Consider the following 22,797-nt stretch of genomic DNA (forward strand, 5'->3'; position numbering starts at 1 on the left):
TGGAAGAGATAAATGAGCCAGGAAAATAGTCCTAGCTGCCTTTCTTTATATAACCTGAGATAAAACTGCAGTCCATATTATAAATATGTTACTTGAATGAATTAGAATGCATTTCACACCACATCTTGATGTGTTAAATGCAGAATTAAATGAAGGCTGTTGCCACAATAATTTAAAATGGAAGTTCAAGTTGAATTTTATTATTGGGTATTTCTTAAACATGGTTGCATCAGCTTAAAAGTCATGTTTTTTAATATGCTTACCTGTGTGTTCAGATTACATTTAGAGTTAACATCTATCTCTTTTCTCTCCACCCCTCTCTCCAGGGTTATTATATTATGCAGGACATGGTTATGAAAACTTTGGGAACAGCTTTATGGTCCCTGTAGATGCTCCAAATCCATATAGGTCCGAAAATTGCCTGTGTGTACAAAATATACTAAAATTGATGCAAGAAAAAGAAACTGGACTCAATGTATTCTTATTGGATATGTGTAGGAAAAGGTAAAATTTCTAATTTTTATTAAACTACTCTTGTAGTTAAATATCAACCTTGACAAATTCAACCTAAGGCAAACTTGTGAGAAGCCAAGAACCATTTGAGTTTGTGAATTTCTGATTATAAATTGAAACTGAAAGAAGAAAACTAGAAGAAAATTCCTTTTTTTCTATGTATATCGAATTATTTTTACTGTATTCCTGTTTGCCAGAGAACAAAAGTGAAGAACTAAAAGTCATGGTTATCATACTATGAAAAATCAACTCTCCAGAATACCCGTCTCTGACAATCTGTCTCTGACAGAATACCTGTCTCTGATTGTCTCTGACAATCACTACAGTTATTCCTTCAGGAATTAAAAAAAAAAAAAAAAAAAAAAAAAAAGAAGAAGAAGAAGAAACACCTGTAGAGTGTAAAGTTAGGGCACGTCACTAGTCAGCCCTGGATCTGCAAGTATTGAAGGGATACTGAAGCTAAAGCAAATGTTTAAAGGTTTGGGTCCCATTTGCCTGCCACTGCATCACTAAGGAACAGAACCAATGATTGTTCCTCACAGATTTATTGCTTTTCACTTACTCAGCAATTGCCAATCAAAACCCAATGCCTGAGTTCAAACGCACCTCCAGTTTTAAAGCTAACAGAAGATGTGACTATCTGCTCTTAATAGTGTGGAAGCCCTAAATTATTTTTGGTAAATAAGTTGCTGACTAGATGAAGGAATTTGGAACCTGTAATTTTAAATAATGTATACTAAAATTGTATTGTATTTTTAATTATAATAGTTATATTCTTTAAAAAATACTGTTTAACTTTTCACATTTGTATCTAACCTCTCCTTTCCTCCTTTTAAATAGAAATGATTATGATGATACCATTCCAATCTTGGATGCACTAAAAGTCACTGCCAATATTGTGTTTGGATATGCCACGTAAGAAAATTTTATGCTTATGTTGAGATTCCTTCATTTTTTCTTTGATGTTTTCTTTAGATTGACAATTAGAGGCCTAGATAATGCAGCATAGATAACTAGGCATAAATTTGCCTCCTTCATGTTTTTGGTGCAATGCTTTAAAAACTTGACATCAGCACCAAATATATTGGTATTTTATTACTAAGCCCCAGTACATTTAGTTCCTGCTTAAAGATAACTCTTTAATTAGGGATGTCATTGAAGGGGAGCAAGAGAGAGAATGAGGCTCATTATTGTACGACACCCTAGGTAGCAAGCGTTATGCTTCTTTAAAAACTTCTTGCTTTAATTTCTTACTCAATGGACATTGACAAATTATAGTTGATGTATTTGTGGAGTACAAAGTGAAGTGATTGATCAGACAAATTAACATATTCATCACCTCAGATACGTATTTATTCTGCTGTCTAACAGAAGCATTTTCCCCTTTGACCAGCAACTTCCACTTCCCCCATTTGCCAGTCTCCAGGAACCACTGTTCTGCCTTCTGCTTTTGTGTTTTGATTTGTTTAGCCTCCATGTATAATTAAGACTGTGGTGTTGGGGCTGGGGTTCTAGCTCAGTGGTGGAGTGCTTTGCTTGCCTCGCGTGTGTGAGGCACTGGGTTCGATCCTCAGCACCACATATAAATAAAATAAAGGTGTTGTGTCCATCTACAACCAAAAAAAAAAAAAGAATGTGGTGTTTGACTTTCTGTGCCTGTTTATTTCACTTCTTTCTCTTGGTGTTTTTAAGGTGTCAAGGAGCAGAAGCTTTTGAAATCCAGCATTCTGGATTGGCAAATGGAATCTTCATGAAATTTTTAAAAGATAGATTATTAGAAGATAAAAAAATTACTGTGTTACTGGATGAAGTTGCAGAAGGTAAAATTTCATGGAAGAAAACAACTCAGAAAAAGGAGGGGGAGATAAACCTATTCAGGGCTCCCTGTTTGATGATTATTTTATTCTTATTAGTATCATGTGGGTTTGGAATTGATATCTATTTTATAAAGCAGTTTTTAATGTAATGTTCATCAGTGCTTCTGCTATATAATTCCTTTCTTCTTATATAATTCCATGCAATCTGAGCTGCATGCCATCTATGCAATGCCACTTAGCTGACAGGGCTGACGTCAGGCAGGGCGGTAAAATGATCCTCCGCACTCTACCTTTTGTTTCTATGTCTCATACCTTGATGCTGCCCACTGTACTTGCCTGGAAGAAAAGGGGGAAAAGGGGCCACTGAGCAATCTCTTCTGGGATTAGAGAGCGAAACTTACAGAAATTTTGATGCCTTGATAGAAAAAGCCAAGTTCATTCTTTAATTGGTAAACTTTGTATTTTTGAAACCTGCTTTAAGGGCTTGATTCTAGAGGGCTAACGCTGCATCTTCTATGTCCTCTTGTCCCTACCCTACCTTCTAGTTCAATGCTGGCTATGCTCATGTCAGGCCTGAATAAGTATCTGTTACATCAATAAATTTTAGTGTTTTGGAAATACCCTTTTATGAGCCAGACCAAAAAGAAGGCAATTCTGCACACTAGCACTCCCTAGAAAATGAGTTTCATGGATGTTCCAGAGATGACAGTTTGAGTGTAAGTTATTTCATTAGCAATTGTCAATCACATTTATTTTCATGTTTTTATCAATGTAGATGTTTTAGCTATAGCCCATGACTTAACCACTCTGTCACTTAATGTAGCCTGCCAGGGCTTTGGATTTTCTCCCCACCCTCCTGCTTTTTTCCAGAGAAATTCTGCTTTTATCTGTTTTACATGTTGGACTTCCCTGTAAGTGCTCAATTGAAGAAAAGGTTCTGCTGCTTTAATTAATTAATTAATTAATAAAACCTTCAGATTATATCAGTTATTTTTATACTGAGGTCCATTAAGATGCTTCAGAGCCCCTAAAGTGTTTTAGTCTAATTTCATTTTTAAGGTATTTTTTTAAGTCAGGTGTGGTGGTACTCTGGAAGCCTGAAGCAAGGGGATCACAAGTTCAAGACCAGCCTGGAAAACTTTTAAAATTCTTAAAAACAGGCTAGGTATATAGCTCGAAGGCAGAATATTCTTGGGTTCATTCCCTAGTATCATGAATGAATGAATGAATATTTCATCTATTTTAAAACTTAATAAAAACACCAGGCTGGGGTTGTGACTCAATGGTAGAGTGCTCGCCTAGCACAGTTGAGGCACTGGGTTCAGTCCTTAGCACCACAAAAAATAAATGAAAGTTATTTTTAAAATTATTTTTAAGAAAAAGACCATGCTCACCCATATAGAATATTTACCAAGTTGCCATGGCAACAAATGGCATCTTAGTATGTGCTGTGAGTATATTTTAATTTCTTATAAACTTAGGAAAGTTTTGCTTTTTGCTGATCTTTTTCAGACCTACCATGTCTCCTTAATTAAAATTGCAAATTTCAGCTGTGTACAAGTAAAACAAAATGTGAAATAAATTGCTTGCTATGATAGCTGTAGCTCTAGAATTTAATTTTTTGTACTGTTCAGTGCAGTCTTATTCAGTTGATTGAAATGGCAAAATGAAAGCTCACTAATCTAGTTCGTCAGTTTGGCTTTCAGGTATTTGAAAATGATCTTGCTATTTAAACTCCAAAACCTGCTAGAAATAAATACTTATTTAGTCAGGCACAGCGGCACAGGACTATAATCCCACTGACTCTGGAGACTGAGGCAGGATAATCCCAAATTCAAGGCCAGCCTGGGCAACTTTGCAAGACCCTGACTCAGAATAAAACAGGCTGAGGATGTAGCTCAGTGCTAGAGGATTTGCCTAGCATGTGGATTTGATCCCCAACACTGCAGAAATAAAACAAAACAGAAAAGCTTATTTAATTAGTAGTACCCACAAACATACTTCTGAGAATATATGTTGTGAACAGATGCACAATACAAATCTAGGACCTTTACAGAAATCTACATCTAATTGTGTTTCCTCTCTCTTCCCTGCCACCTTCCTTGATAATAATCATTTCTAAATACCATTTATCATTCCTTTAGCTTCTTTCTTTCTTTCCTTTTTTTTTTTTTTTTTGTGAATTTTTTGGTTTTGTTTTATGTGTGCTGGGGATGGAACCAGGGCCTCATGCATATCAGGCAAACATCTCTACCACTGAGCGAGCCACATCTCAGCCCTCGGTTTCTTTCTTACACAGTTTTACTGAGTTTCTTTATGTTCTGCTAGGTATAGTGGTGCATGCCAGTAATCCCAGCAGCTCAGGAGCGTAAATCAGGAGGATTGCAAGTTTGAGGCCAGTCTCAGCAATTTAGTGAGACCCTATCTCAAAAAATAAAAAGGGCTGGGGATGTGACTCAGTGGTTAAGTACCCCTGGGTTTAGTCCCCCACTACCAAGAAAGAAAGAAAAAAAAATTTTCCATATGTTCCCCCAAAGCATGATATTTTTATTTTAGGTTGTGTTTAACTTTATAAAAAGATATTGGGTGAACATGTACTCTCTCAGGACTTGACTAGAATTTTTTTCAATTAATATTATATTGCTAAGATTGATTGCTATTATTACATCACTGTAGTTCATTCACTGTGACTGATATGTAAAAATTCCACTATGCAAACTTACTAGGTTTTTTTTTTTTTTTTTCATCTACTCTCCTGTTGATGGGCATTTGAGTTACTTCTACATTTTGCTACTACAAATAGTGCTGCTGTAACATTCTTGTACATGTCTCCTAGAATGTGCCTGCAAGAGTTTCTTTGGAGTATAAATTCAGGATTTAGAATTGCTGGGTCATAGTGTAGGCCAACATAGACATAAAATTATCATGGCTTCTTTTTTAGAAAAATACTCTCAACTCTTTGAAACTGGTCTAGTATTTTTGTATATTTGCTTACTGTTACATCCCTGGCACCTTAATCTATGTCTGGCACATAATAAGTGCTCAGTAAACATTTGTAGAGTCAGTGGATTATATTGAAAATATAACCTGATTTATAAGAGAGAAAGTCCTTGGCCTAAATGTCTTAAACATAACAAAAGAATTGATGGTTTTAAAAATAATATTTACTTTCTTATTTTTTAGATATGGGTAAATGTCACCTTACCAAAGGCAAACAGGCTCTAGAGATTCGAAGCAGTTTGTCTGAAAAGAGAGCACTCACAGATCCAATTCAGGGCACAGCTCATTCTGCAGAGTCTCTAGTGCGCAATCTACAGTGGGCCAAGGCTCATGGTATGTAGATTTCTTGTGGAATCTTTCTATCATAAACTTACTTTAAATTATTAAGTTTTTTTTTATTCTGACTAAATATATTTCCTCCCAATTTTATACTGAAAATTTTTGGCCTAGTGGGCAAATTCAAATGTTTCATTTATAGATATTGTACCAATTTATTTGATGTTAAAGATCTCAAAAATTTTAGCCCATTACTTTTACCATTGGTAAAATTTAACTGATCATGTTTTATTCTTCCTTTCTTAAATGAGTTAATTTTTTTGTTTGTGTAGTATGTTGTCTTTAGCTTCTCTTATACTGTTATAACTATTGAAGTGTGTAGCTGTCTAGTCAAATCTGGGTTCTGACCTGGCTTCTACCACATGATAAACATGTTATTTATAACATGAGGGTAAAAAATAATCTGCTATATAGGATTGCTGAGATTGAGAGACATGAATGCCTCATAAATATTATTGCCATTCTCTCTATGACACTTGATCAGTGGTAGGGGTTATAAAAGGGAAAAGATGAAATAAAAATCCTATCTATAGCTTAATTAACTTTTGGTAATTCTTTTGTGATTTAGTGAAAAAGTAAGTTTGAATTATTGGCTGAAATAAAGATTTTAGATTTTTATCTTGATTTCTAAATATCTGTTCTGTGAAACTTACTAGAAATAATTTTAAAATAATTATAGTTATTGAATTCCTATAAAGCATATTTCTTTTCACAATAATTTTTGTTCTCTAAGATATATTTTTGGTAAATTAACATATTAGAGCACATTAAAAGATAAAGTACTGTAAATATATTATCTTGACATCCTAGATAATTACATTGTATTTAAAATTTTCTGCAAAATTGTCTGAACAACAAAATGACAGTGGTAAAGATCAACAGGAAACAAAACCATTTATAAAATAAGACCAAAATGTCAGGTAGAAGGTATTTGTAACAAATTTAACAAGTAGTTTGTTTTGTTTTGTTTTGTTTTTTTCCTGAGTACCAGGGAATGAACTCAGGGGCACTCCACCACTGAGCCACATCCCCAGCCCTGTTTTGTACTTTTATTTAGAGATAGGCTCTCATTGAGTTGCTTAGCACCTTGCCATTGCTGAGGCTGGCTTTGAACTTGCAATCCTCCTGCCTCAGCCTCCCAGGCCACTGGGATGAAGGCAATTCACTGGCCCAAGCCTGTAATCCCAGAAGCTACTGGAGGAGGATCCCAAATTCAAGGCCAGCCTAGGCAATTTAGTGAGACCCTGTCTCCAAATAAAAAATGAAAAGGGCTCACTGGTAGAGCATTGCCTAGCATTCACGAGACCCTGGATTTCATCCTAGCACCAGAAAAAAAATTTTTGTAATGAAGATTAAGACATCAGTGAAAATATATCTACAATTGTGTGTATACTTTTGATTACTACTAAGAAAAGTATATATGTAGATGAACAAGAACTATAGTAAAAGATTTGATATATTTAGCCAACAGAATGAGCTTTTTAAAAAAAAATTTTTTATGTGTTTAAACAATACTGGTTATATAAATTTTTAAGCAAAAGAAAACTACTCATATTCTGTCCCATATAGGATATTAACTATTTTATCAGAAAACTTACCAAGCACTCTTTATAAGTTGTCCCTATTTTTTTTTTTTTTCAGAACTTCCAGAAAGCATGTGTCTTAAATTTCAATGCGGTGTTCAGATTCAATTAGGATTTGCAGCTGAGTTCTCCAATGTCATGATAATCTATACAAGTATAGTTCACAAACCATCTGAGATAATAATGTGTGATGCATATGTTACCGATTTCCCACTTGTAAGTCTCTCCTCTTTTATTTTATTTAAAATCAGTGATATTAAGCTGGGCATGGAGGCACACACCTGTAATCCCAGCAGCCCAGGACGCTGAGACAGGAGGATTGCAAGTTCAAATCCAGCCTCAGCAAAAGCAAAGTACTAAGCAACTCAGTGAGACCCTGTCTCTAAATAAAATACAAAATGGCTGGGGATGTGGCTCAGTGGTGGAGTGCCCCTGAGTTAAATCCCTGGTACCCAAATAAATAAATAAAATTAGTGATATTAGCTGGGCATGGTAGTGCTTACCTATAATCCCAGCAACTCAAAAGGCTTAGGCAGGAGGCTAGGATGATCACAAGTTCAAGAACATCCTTGGCAGCTTAGTGAGACAAGACACTGTCTCAAAAAATAAAAAGGGTTTGGGATGTGTCTTGATGATAAAGCACCCCTGAGTTCAAACCCCAGTTCTGGGGGAGGGGAGGGATATCAGTGATGTTGAAGACTGAACGTTTGAGCTGAGGATGTAGTTCAGTGATAGAGCACTTGCCTAGCACATGTGAGACCTTGGGTTCAAAACTCAGCACACACAAAAAAAAAACCTTCTAAACTCTTAAAAACTTAAAAGTTGACGGTAAATATAAGGGAAACATATGTGTTACTTATTTGTAGTTTGGTAACATTGGTCGTGATATTTATTATTTTGCCAAAATACCTTAAGTTTGTCTAATTTAAAAATGTCTAAAGTTCACTCAGAAAGGATTTCTTTTTCATACCCTAAATAGAATGTAAAATGTAGAAGAATAAAATATTTTATTTATTCATACATACATACACACACACACACACACGGGGGGGGTTCTTTTAAAAATTATTATTTCGAATATAAATTATTATAATGAGACTTACTTGTCAAATTATGGTCATGTATTGGAAGAATAGAAATCTAGTTCTGTTCTTTCCAAACATTTATTATGATATTTATTTTGTCTTGATCAAAAGAATCCAATAAATTATACCCTTCTTCTGCATAGGTATGATAAACTGAAAAGTAAGCAAGGACTAAGAGAAACAAATCCAAAATGTCACTTTTATTATTTATAAAGACTTCATGGAACTCCTTGCTTCATATGAAAGCAAATGATTTAACATAGAATCCCACAGTTAGGTCCAGTCAACCTCCAATGATAGCCAGCACTGCTTGCCACAGTGTGCCGGGATGGAGCCCTGGGCTTCCCTTTAGGAAAGCAGAAAGGCACTAACTATCCTTCACCAGTGGTTGACTCTAAAAGAAAAAAATGGGAAGGACTGACTTTAGTTTATTCATTTATTCTTCTTAAATATTCTAGACATGTGACTCCTCCTGCACCTTCCCAAGTAAATATAAAGAATTAGCCAATTACTAATGGGGTTATCTCCACTGAAAAAGAAACTTGAGTAGTGTAATAAGTGTTTCAAGGAGTAATTTGAAAGCAAAGTACCTTTCTGAGCTAACTTTTCTTTTTAATTATATTAGTACAGAACTTACAATTCTGTTATAATCACAGAATGTGGTTTTCATTGCTTCTTTAGATCTGGATAAGGGATTACCTCCTCAGGCCAAATTCATGAGAGCAATATCTATCAAGATGTTCTTTGAGGGCTGGGGAGATAGCTCACTTGGTAGAGTGCTTGCCTTGCAAGCACAAGGCCCAGGGTTCAAATCCCCAGCACTGCAAAAAAAAAAAAAAAAGACGTTCTTCAGAGGCTGGGGTTGTAGCTCAGTAGTAGAGTGCTTGCCTAGCCTGTGTGAGGTGCACTGGGTTTGATTCTCAGCACCACATATAAATAAATAAAATAAAGGTTCATCAACAACTAAAAAAAAATTTTTTTTTTAAATGTTCTATCAGGGCTGGGGATATAGCTCAGTTGGTAAAGTGCTTGCCTCGCAAGCACAAGGCCCTGCGTTCAATCCCAGCACTGCAAAAAAAAAAAAAAAATGTTCTATGAATAGACAGTGTAGTGACTTTGATTGATTTCATTAATAACATTCACTGATTCCTCCCCCCCACAGGACCTGGATATTGATCCAAAAGATGCAAATAAAGGAACTCCTGAAGAAACTGGCAGCTATTTAGTATCAAAGGATCTTCCTAAGCATTGCCTTTATACAAGACTCAGTTCACTGCAAAAATTAAAGGTTACTACTTTTCCTGCTTATAGCTACTAATGAAAAGTTGTTTGAAACTGAAAAATCTCTTGGCATAATCCATGGATATGCTGCTTTATTGGGTATTAAATTGAAGTAGAAATAACTGATCTACAGTGGGTCCTCTCAGTGTCCTTTCTCATATTATATTCTGTCCCCAGTAGTGGCTTGAGGGACTTTTGTGTGAAAATGTATGTGCTTATCATCCATACTGCTAAGAAGTTAAGAAAATAGAGCATTTTCTACTTTAAAATATTTTAGCATTTTCAAAGCATCATGTCCTTGTTCTGTGACTTTCTACAAAACATACGGCAAATTAATATGGAATTTCTATTTATTCTTTTTTTAAATTTCTAGTTGACTTGCTAATGAAAAGCTAAGTCTACATGGTTAATAAAAAAAAAGCTAACTCTACATGGTTCTAATAAAAGCATATCCTTAGAAAAGTTGAGTTTTGAATTTATTCATAGCTGCATGATGGTGTATTAGGCAAAGTTAAGGGAATGGAATGAACACTTGACATGAGGACATCAGACATATACCTGTGTCATAGCCAATCTACTTATAAAGTCATCTCTTCTCTTAGAGGTTTAGACCATTGTCTTATTTAGTTATGTTGTTCCCCCATGATCATAGATTATTATTTCACAGTATTTTTAAAACATCTTAAGCTTTTACTTTTTTTTTTTTTTTTTTTTTTTGCGGTGCTGGGGATCGAACCCAGGGCCTTGTGCTTGCAAGGCAAGCACTCTACCGACTGAGCTATCTCCCCAGCCCCATCTTAAGCTTTTGATGTAGGTGTAAAGCCAGATTATTTTTAAAAGATAATTCCCCACCTTCAATTGTAGGAGTGGGTAAGGTTGCAAAGCCCCACTGCTTGGAAAATACTTTTTCATTCTTTATTAGGAATATAAGATCTCTGTGATTTTGATTACTTAGAGTAGTAAGATCTAGAATTCTGCTAAACTCCCAAGTATTAAATGTAGGAAAAGTAAGTTGACTAATGACCAGTTTTTTTTTTTTTTTTTTTTTTTATTTAAGGGAGAGGGAGAGGATGCCGGGGGAATTGGAACCTGGGAAAGAGGGCTGAATGGCTTTTTGTTGTGTATGGGAATATCTTAAGATTGATATTTTTTCACATTGATAAGATGCTAAACCTCATTTCTTTTCCTTTTCAGGAACATCTAATCTTCACAGTATGTTTGTCATATCAGTACTCAGGATTGGAAGACACCGTGGAGGAGAAGCAGGAAGTGAATGTCGGAAAGCCTCTCATCGCTAAATTAGACATGCACCGGAGTCTGGGCAGAAAGACTTGCTTTCAGACGTGTCTTATGTCTGAGGGGCCTTACCATAGCACCACACCCACCTTGGGGGGAACAGGGCACTATCATTCATCTCAGGACTCATTCCATGGTGTCTACCATTCACATCTTAGTAATTCAAACAGTGTTATGCCATCAGACAGGTGTCATTGCAGCCGGACTCCTAATGCATTTATTTCAAATTATCACACCCACCATTACTCCTGTCACTTTGGTAGAAGTAATGTGCCAGTAGAAACAACTGATGAAGTGCCATTCAGTTTCCCTGACAGGCTCATAATTTCTGAAAAGTGACCTTATGGGGTGTCTCACATGAAATAGTGCTTTTAAACTGAGGCATTGTGAAAAGGCAAATATATATATATATATATATATATATATATATATATATGTACAAAGAAAATTACCAACAACTGTTTCAAAGCAAGCTCAGGACTTTGAGTTGTTGGAATTATATTATTTAACCACAATCTTCCTCTTGCTCTTTTCTCTTTTAAGACTGGAAAGTAGTTGACTTGTTCTGTTAAGAATGACCTATGGGTGTGGGTGTGTATACATGTATATAACAAAAATATTTTCATTCTGATCACTTTGAAGTAGTAGCAACGGAAATGGCATTATTATGGAGTAAGTCATTGTTTATTTTACACCAAAAAGAATCCTGTTGATCATCAAGTTTAACCTAGTTTTATCAGTGGGAGAAACAGATTGAACTCTCTTGTGTAAGTTAGAGCTGACATCAGAACTGAGACCTTCAGAATTCTGTTCCCATGTTTTCTCTACTTCTGCCTTCCTGACAGGTTCTGAGACAGCTGTTACTTTTGTAGATAGGTTGAAAGACAGGTAGGTAGATATGCATATCTGTATATTATCTTGAGGAATGTGTAAACTTTAGTTTGTACTTATAGGATGTTGCTGCAAGTGTCAGTTAAGAGTTTGTATATAAACCTTCTGTAGAATAGGCTAATATTTCTTGTTTATAATTTTATGAAACCACATGAGAAATGATAAAATATTTATCTGTGTTGAAGCTAGTTGTCAGAGTTAAGAATAGAGATATAATTTTGGTATCTGTTTGTTTATCTGATCTTCCAAACATTGATGACGTATACTTTCCTCTTGAGTTTTTTTTTTGGTGGGTGATACTGGGGATTGAACCCAGGGCTGCTTAACCACTGAGCCACTCCCCCACCCTTTTTATATTTTAGTTTGAGACAGGATCTCACTGAGTTCCTTAGGGCCTCCCTGAGTTGCTGAGGCTGGCTTTGAACTCATGATCATCTTGCCTCAGCCTCCAGAGCTGCTGGGATTACAGGCGTGTGTCACTGGCCCAGCTTTCTTGAATTTAACAAGACTTAAGAGATAATATTCTTATCACTTGTGATTCTACCTAAAAACCGAATTAAGATGCAATTAGCAATAACAAGGAAAAATAGAGAATTAGTAATTTAAAATGGGCCTAAGAGATAGTATGTTTATCATTTTGTGTCCTATATAAAAGCAGGTTTAAAAGGAAATTGGTAATAGAAAGGAAAAAGATTAACTTAGTAATTTTAAAAGTCACACAAAGAAAACTCTAAGCCCAGATAGCTTCACCACTGAATTCTACCATACATTAAAATCAACACCCACTGTTTGCACACTGTTCCCAAAGAGAGGAGAGAACTTTTCCCAAACTCATCCCGTGAGGCCAGTGTTACCCTGACACTAAAACCAGACAAGAAAACTGCAGACCAATATCCCTTATGAAAACAGATGCAAAAATCTTTAATAAATTACTAGCAAACTGAATCCAACAGCATAATAAAAAAATTATATACCATGATCAAGTGGAATTTATACCAGAAATTGAAGCTTGGTTTAACATCTAAAAATCACTTAAGCTAATGTATAGTCAGTTCTCATTATTCACGGTAGTTTTGCTCTATAAATTACCACAACATTCAGTTAGTGACTATGGAACCCCTGCTCCTAGGAGAATAGGTATGTGTGTGTGTGTACATGTGACATACATACCTCATATAGATAATAAGCTTGAATATTAAAAACAACCCATTCAGGCAGATTCTGTTTTCTTTATTTTTCAAAAGTAAAAATGTGATGCAGATATGTTCAGTGATATGCCTGAGTCTGTTCCCTTAACATGTGCCAGAGTTGAAATTCAAATCCTGTCATGCTTGAGCCAGAGCTTCTTGCACTACAGTGAACTGCTTCCCACCTTCTCCATCCTTTTGTCATCTCCATGAGAACTGAAGCAAAAAGTCAGAGCATTGCCTTATTAGGTTTCATCTGGGAACATGTACTGGGTGATGAATTTTTCACTAGTCTTTACATGTCTACAAATGACCACAAAAGTTGTACAAGTGTTGATTTGGGGGTTATATGAGGTGTTCCTGAAAAGCTCACATGTGAGACAATGCAAGAAGGTTCAGAGGAGAAATGATTGTAAGAGTCTTAACCCAATAAGGGGATTTAATCCCATAATAGAGATTGAGTGGTAACTGAAGTCGTAGGGTGTGGCTTTGAGTATGTATATTCATATCTGCTTCCTGATCATGATGTGAGCCACATCCTTCCACCATGATCTTCAGCCTCACCTCCCCAAGGAATGGAGCCAGCCTTCTGTGGACTAGGACTTGAAACCATGAGCCCTCAAATAAAATTTTGCTGCTTTACAATTGTGCTGGTCAGATCCTTTTAGTCACAGCAGCAAAAAAGCCGACCAAAACAGAAATTGGTACCAAGAAGTGGGGTAATTGCTGTGACTAACCTGACCATGTGGTTCAGAAGCTTTTTGAACTTTTTGGAATTGGTGGGAGGAATTTTGAGATGTTTAACAATATAAACTGGAAATGCTTTAGGTTGTTTTAAGTGGAGTTTAATGGCTGATTCTGGTGGGAGCTCAGAAGACCAGAATGCCAATAGGACTGGGAACAATGAAGACATGACTCAAGAGGGTTCCGAGGATGACTCTATTGGAATTTGGAGTAGAGGCCATTCATGATATGTTATGGCTGAGAAGCTATCTTCGTTTTGCCGGTGTCCGTAGACTTTCTGTGAGGCTAATGTTAGAAGTGATGAACTTCTTAATCTGGCAGAAGAAATGTCTAAGCAGCATAGCATTCAAGAGGTGGCATAGATATTGCTGGCAGCTTTTAGCCAAGTTTATTGTGATATTTATTGTGATAATTGCAAATAGCAAAGCAGAAAGATTTGGAAAAAGTGAACTTGAAGGCCTGAGTAAAACTAGGGCTAAGGAAGTGGCAGTTGTTAAACACATTACTGCCACTACAAAATTGTGAAAGACTTTGCCTAGAGACAACGAAAAAGATGACTTGAGGGCATCTCAGGAGCTGGCAAGACTATACCCATCTCAAGCTCAAGGGAGTAAAGGTGAAAATTCTCTTGAGACCAATGGGACACTCTTCTTGCACCAGGGGGACTTAGGGTTTTTTCAACGTACTCAGACACTCAGGCTGCTGCAGCAAGGGTTCCTGGAGGCTTGGCTATTGCTCGAGATGGTGGCAGAACTTGGTATCAACCATGTGATGCTGATTCTACAGGAATGCAGGATGTTGGAGTCACAGGGTTCATGGAGGCTTCTGCCAATATTTCAATGGAAGACCAGGCAAAGTACAGCAGGGTTGGAGTCCCTGAAGGCACCCCCTGATAAGTCAAAAGTATGGAGATGTAAGGAGGAAGCCAGAGCTGCAGTGGAGACCCCCAAGATTAATGCCAGTAACGTGGAACATCATCCTAGGAAAGCTGCAGGAATCGAGCAGAGACAAGCCAACAGAAAGGCCATGGGTGGAGCTACACATGCCCTTTGGAGAGAACTTCAAGATACCATGTGCCCCAGATGCTAGACATGGAGCTACAGGACTTGTTTGTGCAGCTGGATTTTGGTCTTGCTTTGGTTCTATCCCTTCTTTCTATATCCCTAAATTTATGAATGGAAATGTTTACTCTGTACTATTATATATTTGATACCTATAAATTGCTTTTAATTGTACCGGAACTCACAATGTGAGATTGCCTTGAGCCTCAGAAGATTTTGGACTTGAACTTTGAGCAATCTTGCAACTGTTAGTTATGAGAACTCTTGGAAATGGAAAAAAATGTATTTTGCATTGTGAGATGGTTGTGAGCTTTTGGAAGCCAGGGGAAGACTGCTATGGTTTGGATGTGAGGTGTCCCCCAAAAGCTCATGTATGAGACACTGCAAGAAGGTTCAGAGGAGAAATGATTGGGTTGTAAGAGTCTTAACCCAATCAATGATTTAATCTCCTGATAGGGATTAACTGAGTGGTAACTGAAGTGGTGGGGTGTGGCTGGAGGAGGTGGGAATTGGGGTGTGGCTTTGGGTATATATTTGTATCTGGTGAGTGTTCTCTCTCTCTGCTTTCTGATCGTGATGTGAGCTGCTTCCCTCCACCATGATGTTCAACTTCACCTCAGGCCCTAGGAATAGAGCCAGGCTTCTATGGACTAAGATTTCTGAAACCATGAACCCTCAAATAAACTTTTCCTCCTGTGTAATTGTGCTGGTCAAATTCTTTTAGTCACAGCAGAAAAAAAAAAAAAAAAAAAAACTAACTAAAAAAGGGATTATAAATTTTAGCAAGTTGGTAAATTCACAAATACATAATAATGAATAATGAAGATCCAACTATACCCTATTAATAAAGGACAAACCCATATAGATTATCTTAATAAATGCAAAAAAACATTAGATAAAATTCAACATTCTTTCATCATGGTTCATGATGTTTTCAAGTTAAAAACTATAGGTTAAGCATTCCTAATTCTCCAAAATCTAAAACTTTGAGCACTGGAATGATGTCACAAGTAGAAAATTCCACACCTGACTGTATGTGACAAATGACAATCAAAATGCAGACACACTAAAAATATTGCATAAAATCACCCTCAGGTTTTGTGTAAAGGGCTATATGAAAACAAACGAATTTCATATTTAGACCTAAGTTCCATCCCCCAAGTTGTCTCATGTATATGTAAATAATCCAAAATCTGAAGCACTTTTCATCCTAAGTATTTTGGATAAGTGATAACCAGTATATATATTGACAGTTGACATATTCTTGTATATAGAAAATTATAGGAAATTTACTTTAAAACTGAGTTCAACATGTTGCAGGATACAAGATTAATATACTAAAATGCATTTTGTTTCTATACCAACAATGAGCATTCCAAAAATGAGGTTAAGAAAATCCTATTTATAGTAACACCAAGAAGGATAAAAGCATTTAAAAAGTGGAAAGAGGGGCTGGGGATATAGCTCACTTGGTAGAGTGCTTGCCTCGCATGTACTAAGGCCCTGGGTTCGATCCCAAGCACCACCAAAAAAAAAAAAAAAAAAAAGTGGAAAGAAACCAAAGATTAAAAAATGGGAGGACATCCATGTTCGTGGATTGGAAGATGACATAAAGATGGCAACACTACCCAAAGCCATCTACAGAAGCCCTAGATGTTGCTGGTTGGTTCTCAAGAGTATCAATACCATCCAGTAAAGGTTTACTTTTTCAGTAAAGCTTTTGTATTCAAGCTTTAGATTGACTAGAACTTCATCAAAATTAACTTTTGTACTTTAAGACCACCGTTAAGAAAGTAAGAAGACAGTCTCAGAACAGGAGGAAAGTTTTGAAAAATGTAAGGGACTTGGAAAGAACTCATAATAATAAAAATACATATGTACAAATGCTTGGATGTGATTACAGCAGTGCCATCAGTGAACTTCCTGTGATGGTGGAAATGCTTCGTATCTGTACCTCCAGCGTGATAGCATCCAACCCCCTGTCGTGGTTGTAACAAACTGCACAATACCTAGTGTGAGAAACCACATTTTTTTATTTTAGTTTTAGCTGTGTATGTAGCTAGTATCTGCCATATTAGACTGCAGCTGTAGAGAACTAGATGTTACATAGATTAAAGGACATCTTACCTTTCATATTACACCCTCCTATTTGCATTTTTTTACATCTATTTATAGCTTATAACTTTAAATGGCACAGTTTTTGTCTTCTGCCAGCCATGTTTTTGTTTTACTTAACTCTTAAGCCAGTTGCTTTGTGACTTGCATATGAAGCAATGAGCAGTCGCAGTTTTTAGTCTTGTCAACTTCAAGGAATTCAACCGGGTGGCCAGAACTTAGGTAACTGACACATATGTAAGGACAAGTTTAATGAGGATGACGTGTGTTTCCTATTGTTTGCACATGTCTCTGATATTTATATACTATCATTACTTTTATCTGTCAACAGATACCAAATACAATTTATACATTCCTTTGTGTACTCCATCCTGTTTCTCAGATGGACACCAACATTCAGATTCATAGTTTGAGGGCTAGGGTGCAGCTCAATGGTAGAGCATGTGTTTAACATGCTTAAGACCCTGGGTTCAATCCCAGTATAAAAAAAGTAATCACAGGGTTTTTAAAAATTTTTTAATTGCAAATGGACACAGTACCTTTATATTATTTATTTTTATGTGGTGCTAAGGATCGAACCCCATACCTCACACATGCTAGGCACACACTCTAACACTGAGCCACAACCCCAGACCAAAACCACAGTTTGATATTGTGAATTTTTTCCAGGACTGATTAAAACACAATTTTTTTTTTTTTTTTTTTTTAATATCAGTGCTGGGGATGGAATCCAGGGCCTCAAGCATAACTAAACTCAAGCTACATCAACAGCTCTATTTTTCTTTTTTGGTTCCTTCAGTTATACAACATATTTCCCATATTAATAAAGTATAAGTAAAGAACAAAATACCCAGAACATGAGATTGTCATATAGATGTGCATATTACTTTCATCCTATTTGATAGTTTTTTTTGTTTTTTTTTTTTTTTAATGTGGTGCTGGGGATCGAACCCAGGGCCTTGTGCTTGCAAGGCAAGCACTTTACCAACTGAGCTATCTCCCCAGCCCCTATTTGATAGCTTTAAAAACACTAAAGCATCAAACACAAGTTTGGCTTTACTAAGTAGTCATCTGAGGCAACTCCAGTTTCCACCACCTGGTCATGTTATGATTTGAAGTTGTCACTTGTCTTTGCTCCTATTTCCTTATCTATCAATTTGGGGTGATGGTATAATATCAGAGGGCTGACAGTACTAAAAAAAGATCATTTCTATAAAGTGGCAACTTTTTGAGAAGGATCAACATTATTCTTCAAATCTGACATTCTCAAAACCATACCTATACCAATACAGAGTATATTTGCCATTAAAGTATTTCCTATAAAGTACATTCATAGTTTTGTCATGGTATATCTTTAAGATACATTACATTTGAATTTTATTCACTCCAAAATCACTTTTCAAAAAACATGCAGATTTAACATCACCAGTTGTTAAAGTACTTTATTATATCTACTCCACAACTATGAAAGGTGACTTACTAAAAGATTAACAGTATTTGTCTCTAGTGGGATTATTTTTCCTTGTTTTCTTACCTGTGTTTTCCAGGTTTTATACATTGCATAACAATTGTATAATTTTAAAATATAGATGTATTAGATGTACACAAATATATAATGTAAGTATGCTCAGGTTCAATAAATTTATTTTTAGGACACATTTTTACCTTTTCATTATGATAGTCAAATTTAAAAATGCACAGTAACTTATATGTTTTTTAGTGTCATGAATAATTATAGAGGTGTTTATTAATAATTATACCTGTTACAAAATGAGTAAATCTGATCCTACTCATAAATCTGAAGTCATTACATTTTTTAATGATGGATATCATGTTTAGTTGATAGCATTTTCAGTTGTAAAAATGGTGGGTAAATATTCCTTCATTAGTAAGCTGCTCAGCACCAGGATAGTGGATAGTATCACTTTATGCTACCTACAAACGTTTTATATGCAGTCTCAACAGCCTTGCAATTATGGATGAAGAAACTGATTGCTGGACTGATCTGAGATGATAATTTACTCAGGATAACTTAAGTGGTAAGTACAGAGGCAGGATGACTCAAACCTAGACCACAGCCCATTATTTTTTCCACAATGTTGCTTGTACAATAATGAAGATGTTCAATTATTCTTGAATTGGTGCAAAAGTCCTGTGGAATTAAGTGCTCTTATTTGATGGAGTAATAAATGTTGTGCCTGAGATATATAACTGATGTTTGCAAGAAATTGTCCTACTCTGACAACAGAAGTGGCAACTTGAATTAGATGAAGTCAGGTGCTTGATTTTGGTGTTTTCTAGTCACATCAGGAAGAGAGCCAATGGGGTTCCTAATAATATTTTAACAGTGTCAATATTTCATTCTTCAATGAGAAATATGTTTAAATATTGGAACATCAATTGTAGAAGATAGTAATTTACCATTTATAAGTGTAAAAACACAGGTCATATCAAAGAACTATATTTTTCTCAATGGAGAAGACTATTATAATAGGGAAATGTGTTTTTAAAACAATTTTATATATTTTCATGAGCTTTAATTTACCACTTCCAAACATGTATACAATGGTAATTTTAGTATTACAGGAAAGACATCTGTACTGGGGATGTAGCTGAAAAGAACACTTGCCTAGCATGTAAGACCCTGGTTTCATCCCCAGCACCACAGAAAGAGATGAAAGAAGAGGAGAAGGAGAAGAGAAAGAAGTAGGAGAAGAAGAAAAAGGAGGAGGAGAAGGGGAAGAAGTAGGGAAAGGAGAAGGAGGAAGGAAAAAAGGAGAAGAAGCAAAGGGAAAAAAAGGAGACGGAAAAGAAGAAAAAGAAGGAGAAGGAGGAGAAAAGAAGAAGTAGAAGGTGGAGGAGGAAAGAAGGTGGAGAAAGAGGAGGAGGAGAAAGAAAAGGAAGAGGAAGAGAAGAAAAATAAAGAGGAGAAAGGGTGGAAGGAGAAAGGGAAAAGAGGAACAGAAAGAAAGGAGGGGAGGAGGAGAAGAAGGAAGAAGAGGAACAGGAAGAAAGGAATGGAAGAATAAGGAGGTAGAGGAGGAGGAGAAAGAGGAAATGGAGGAGGATAAGGAGATGAAAAGGAGGAGAAAGGAAGGAGAAGAGATGAGGCAGTGGAGGAGAAGTTGGAGGAGGAGGGGAAGAAGAAGATGAAGGAGAAGAAGAAAGGAAAAGAAGATAAGAATAATGAGGATGAGGAGGAAAGGGAAAATAGGAAGAAGAGAAGAAGAAGAAACAGGAGAAGAGGAGGGGAAGACTAGGGAGGAGAAGGAGGAGGAGGAGAAACAGGAGGAGGGGAAAAGTAAGAGGAAAGAGGAGGAGCAGAAGGAGGAAAAGTAAGAGAGGAGGAGGCAAAAAGCAAGAGAAAGTGGGAGAGAAGAAAGGGAAGGAACAGAAGGAACAGAAGAAGAACAACAACAACAAAAGATGAAGAAGAGGAAAAAGAGGAAAAGAAGCAGAAAAGAGAAGGAGGAGAAGGAAGAGGAGGTGAAAACAAGGAAAGAAGTGAAGGAGGATGTGGAGGAAAGGAGGAGATGGAGAAGAAAACAAGGAGGAGAAAAGAGAGGAGGAAGATGAGGAAGCTGAGGAGGAAAGGAAAGAAAGAGGAGGAATAGGATAATAAGGAGGAAAAGAAAAGAAGAAAGGAGAAGGATAGAGGAGGAGGTAAGGAAGAGGAAGAGGAGGAGGAAGAGGAGGGGAGGGGAGGAGAAGAAGAAAGAAGGAGGAGAGAAAGAGGAGGGAGAAGAGGAGGAGCAGGATGGGAAAGTAGGCAAAGGAGGAAGAAGATGAGGTGGTAGAGTGACAGAAGAGAAGGAGGAGGTGGTAGTGGAGGACAAGAGAAGAGGATTAGGAAATAAAAGAAGGTAAGGAAGATGAAGAGAGGAGGAGAAGAAGAGGAGCAGAATAAAAGGAGGAAGAGGATAAGTTTGAGTGGAAAGAATGAGTAATAAAGAAGAGGAAAGTTAAGAAGGAGAAGAGGAGAGAAGAAAAGGGAGGAAAAGGAGGACAAGGAGGAAGAAAAGGATAGGGGACTAAGAGGAAAGGAGGAGAGGAAAGCGGAATAGGACCATAAAGAAAGGAGGGTAACGAGAGAAAGGGAGGAACTGGAGAGAAGAAGATCAAGAAAAAAGAGGAAGAGGAGGAGGAGGAGATAAGAAGAGGAAGAAGCAACAGCAGCAAGAAGGAGAAAAGAAAAAAGTCAAAGATGGAGAGGTGAGAAAAAGAGCATGAAGGAGGAGGATGAGTTGGAAGTAGAGAGGAGGAGGTAAAAAGATGTAGAAGAAGAAAACAATGAAGAAGAAGAAGAAAAGGAGAAGGAGGGGAAGAGGAGAATAACAAGAAGGAGGAGGAAGAAGAGAAAAGAAGAAAGAGGAGGAGGAGCAGGAGAAGAAGGAGGAATAAAAGGGGGAGGAGGAAGAGCTGGAGGTGGAAAGGAGGAGGGGAAGAGGAAGAAGAAAATGGATGAGATGGGGAAGAAAGATGAGGAGGAGGAAGGTAAGACGATGAAGATGAACAACAAGAAGAAGGAGGAAGAGGAAAAGGAAGCAAAGGAGAAGAAGGAGGAGCAGGAATGGAGGAGGAGAAGAGAAAGGGGAAGGAGAAGAAAACAAGGAGGATGAGGAGTAGAACAAGAAGGAGGATGACGGGGGAGGAGAAGGAAAAGGAGGAGGGGAAGAGGAAAAGGGAGGAGGAGAAGGAGGAAGAGAGGAATAGGGTGGAGGAGGAGGAGAAGCCGGATATGTAGGAGAAAGAGGGGAAGGGAAGGAGGAAGAGAAGTAGGTGGAGGAGAGGAGGAGAAGAAGTCAAAGGAGTATAAGAAAGAAGAGAAGGAGAAGAAACAGAAGAACTCAAAGGAGGAGGAGGAGAAGAAAGAGAAGAAGGGGAAGAAGAAGGAGAAGGAAGGAGAGGAGGAATAGGTGGAGGTGGAAGTGGGAGAAATGAGGAAGAAGGAGGAGGAGATGGATCAGGAGGAACAGGAATGCAGGAAGAGGGGAAGGAGAAGACAAAGGAGAATAGAATAAAAAGAGAGAGGTCAAGCATAAGAAGTTAAAAGTCAAAAGGAGAGAAGAAGAGGAAAAGGAAGAGGAATAGAAGAAAAAGGAGGAGGTAAAGAAGAAGACAGTGGAGAGAGGAGAGGGAGGAGGAGAATAATGAGGAGGAAGTAGGAGGAGGGGAAGAGCAAGTGTAAGGTGGAGGAAAAGAAGGAGAAGAAGATAAAGAAGGAGGAGGGGAAGAAGAAGAAGAAGGAAGAGGAGAAGGAGGAGGAGAAGAAGAAAGAAGAGAAGGAGAAGGAGGAAGAGGAAGGGGAGGAGGAGAAGGAGAGAGAAGAAACAGAATTGGAAGGAGGAGAAAGAGTAGAAGGGGAAGGAGGAGGAGGAATGAAGGAGAAGAAGGAAGAGGAGGAAAAGAAGGAGAAGAAGGAGGTGAAGGAAGGGGAGGAAGAGGAAAAGAAGAAGGAGAAGAAGGATGTGGAAGAAGTGAAGGAGAAGAAGGAGGAGATGGAAAAGGAAAGGAAAAGGAAGAGGAATGAGAAGGAAGAAGAGGAGGAGGAGGAGGGGGGAACAAGAAGAATAGAAAGAAGTGAAGATGAAGAGGAAGTAGGGAGAGGAAGAAAATAAAAAAGAGGAAGAAGAAGGTGAAGAAGATGTAGAAGAAAAGAGGAAAATGAGGAGGAGGGGAAGAGGAAGGAGGCGGAGGAGCAGAGGAAGGAGGAAAAGGAGGAGGGTAGAAGGCAAGAGTAAAATGGGGGAAGGAGAAGTAGGAAGAAAAGGAGTAGGAGGAGAAAAAGAAGAAGGAGAAGGAATGGAGAAGAAGGAGATGAAGGAGGAGGAACAGGAATGTAGGAAGAGGAGAGGAAGGAGAATAAGGAGGAGGAAGTCAAACATAAG

General features: G+C 37.3%; 1 protein-coding gene across 2 annotated transcripts in view; it reads left to right on the forward strand.

Moving 5' to 3' along the window:
- Positions 1-11,331, forward strand: part of Malt1 (MALT1 paracaspase) — a 59,526-nt gene extending 48,195 nt beyond the window's left edge. For both annotated transcript variants that reach the window (XM_047526643.1, XM_047526644.1), the window contains 7 exons: positions 327-504; positions 1,354-1,428; positions 2,206-2,333; positions 5,514-5,663; positions 7,308-7,465; positions 9,497-9,622; positions 10,810-11,331. In XM_047526643.1, coding sequence (XP_047382599.1) covers positions 327-504; positions 1,354-1,428; positions 2,206-2,333; positions 5,514-5,663; positions 7,308-7,465; positions 9,497-9,622; positions 10,810-11,250 — 1,256 coding nt within the window. In that variant the 3' untranslated portion in view covers positions 11,251-11,331. The remainder of the gene's footprint in view (positions 1-326; positions 505-1,353; positions 1,429-2,205; positions 2,334-5,513; positions 5,664-7,307; positions 7,466-9,496; positions 9,623-10,809) is intronic.
- Positions 11,332-22,797: the final 11,466 nt, after the last annotated feature.

This window comes from Sciurus carolinensis, chromosome 15 (genome assembly GCF_902686445.1).
Source record: "Sciurus carolinensis chromosome 15, mSciCar1.2, whole genome shotgun sequence".
Taxonomy (NCBI): Eukaryota; Metazoa; Chordata; class Mammalia; order Rodentia; family Sciuridae; genus Sciurus; species Sciurus carolinensis.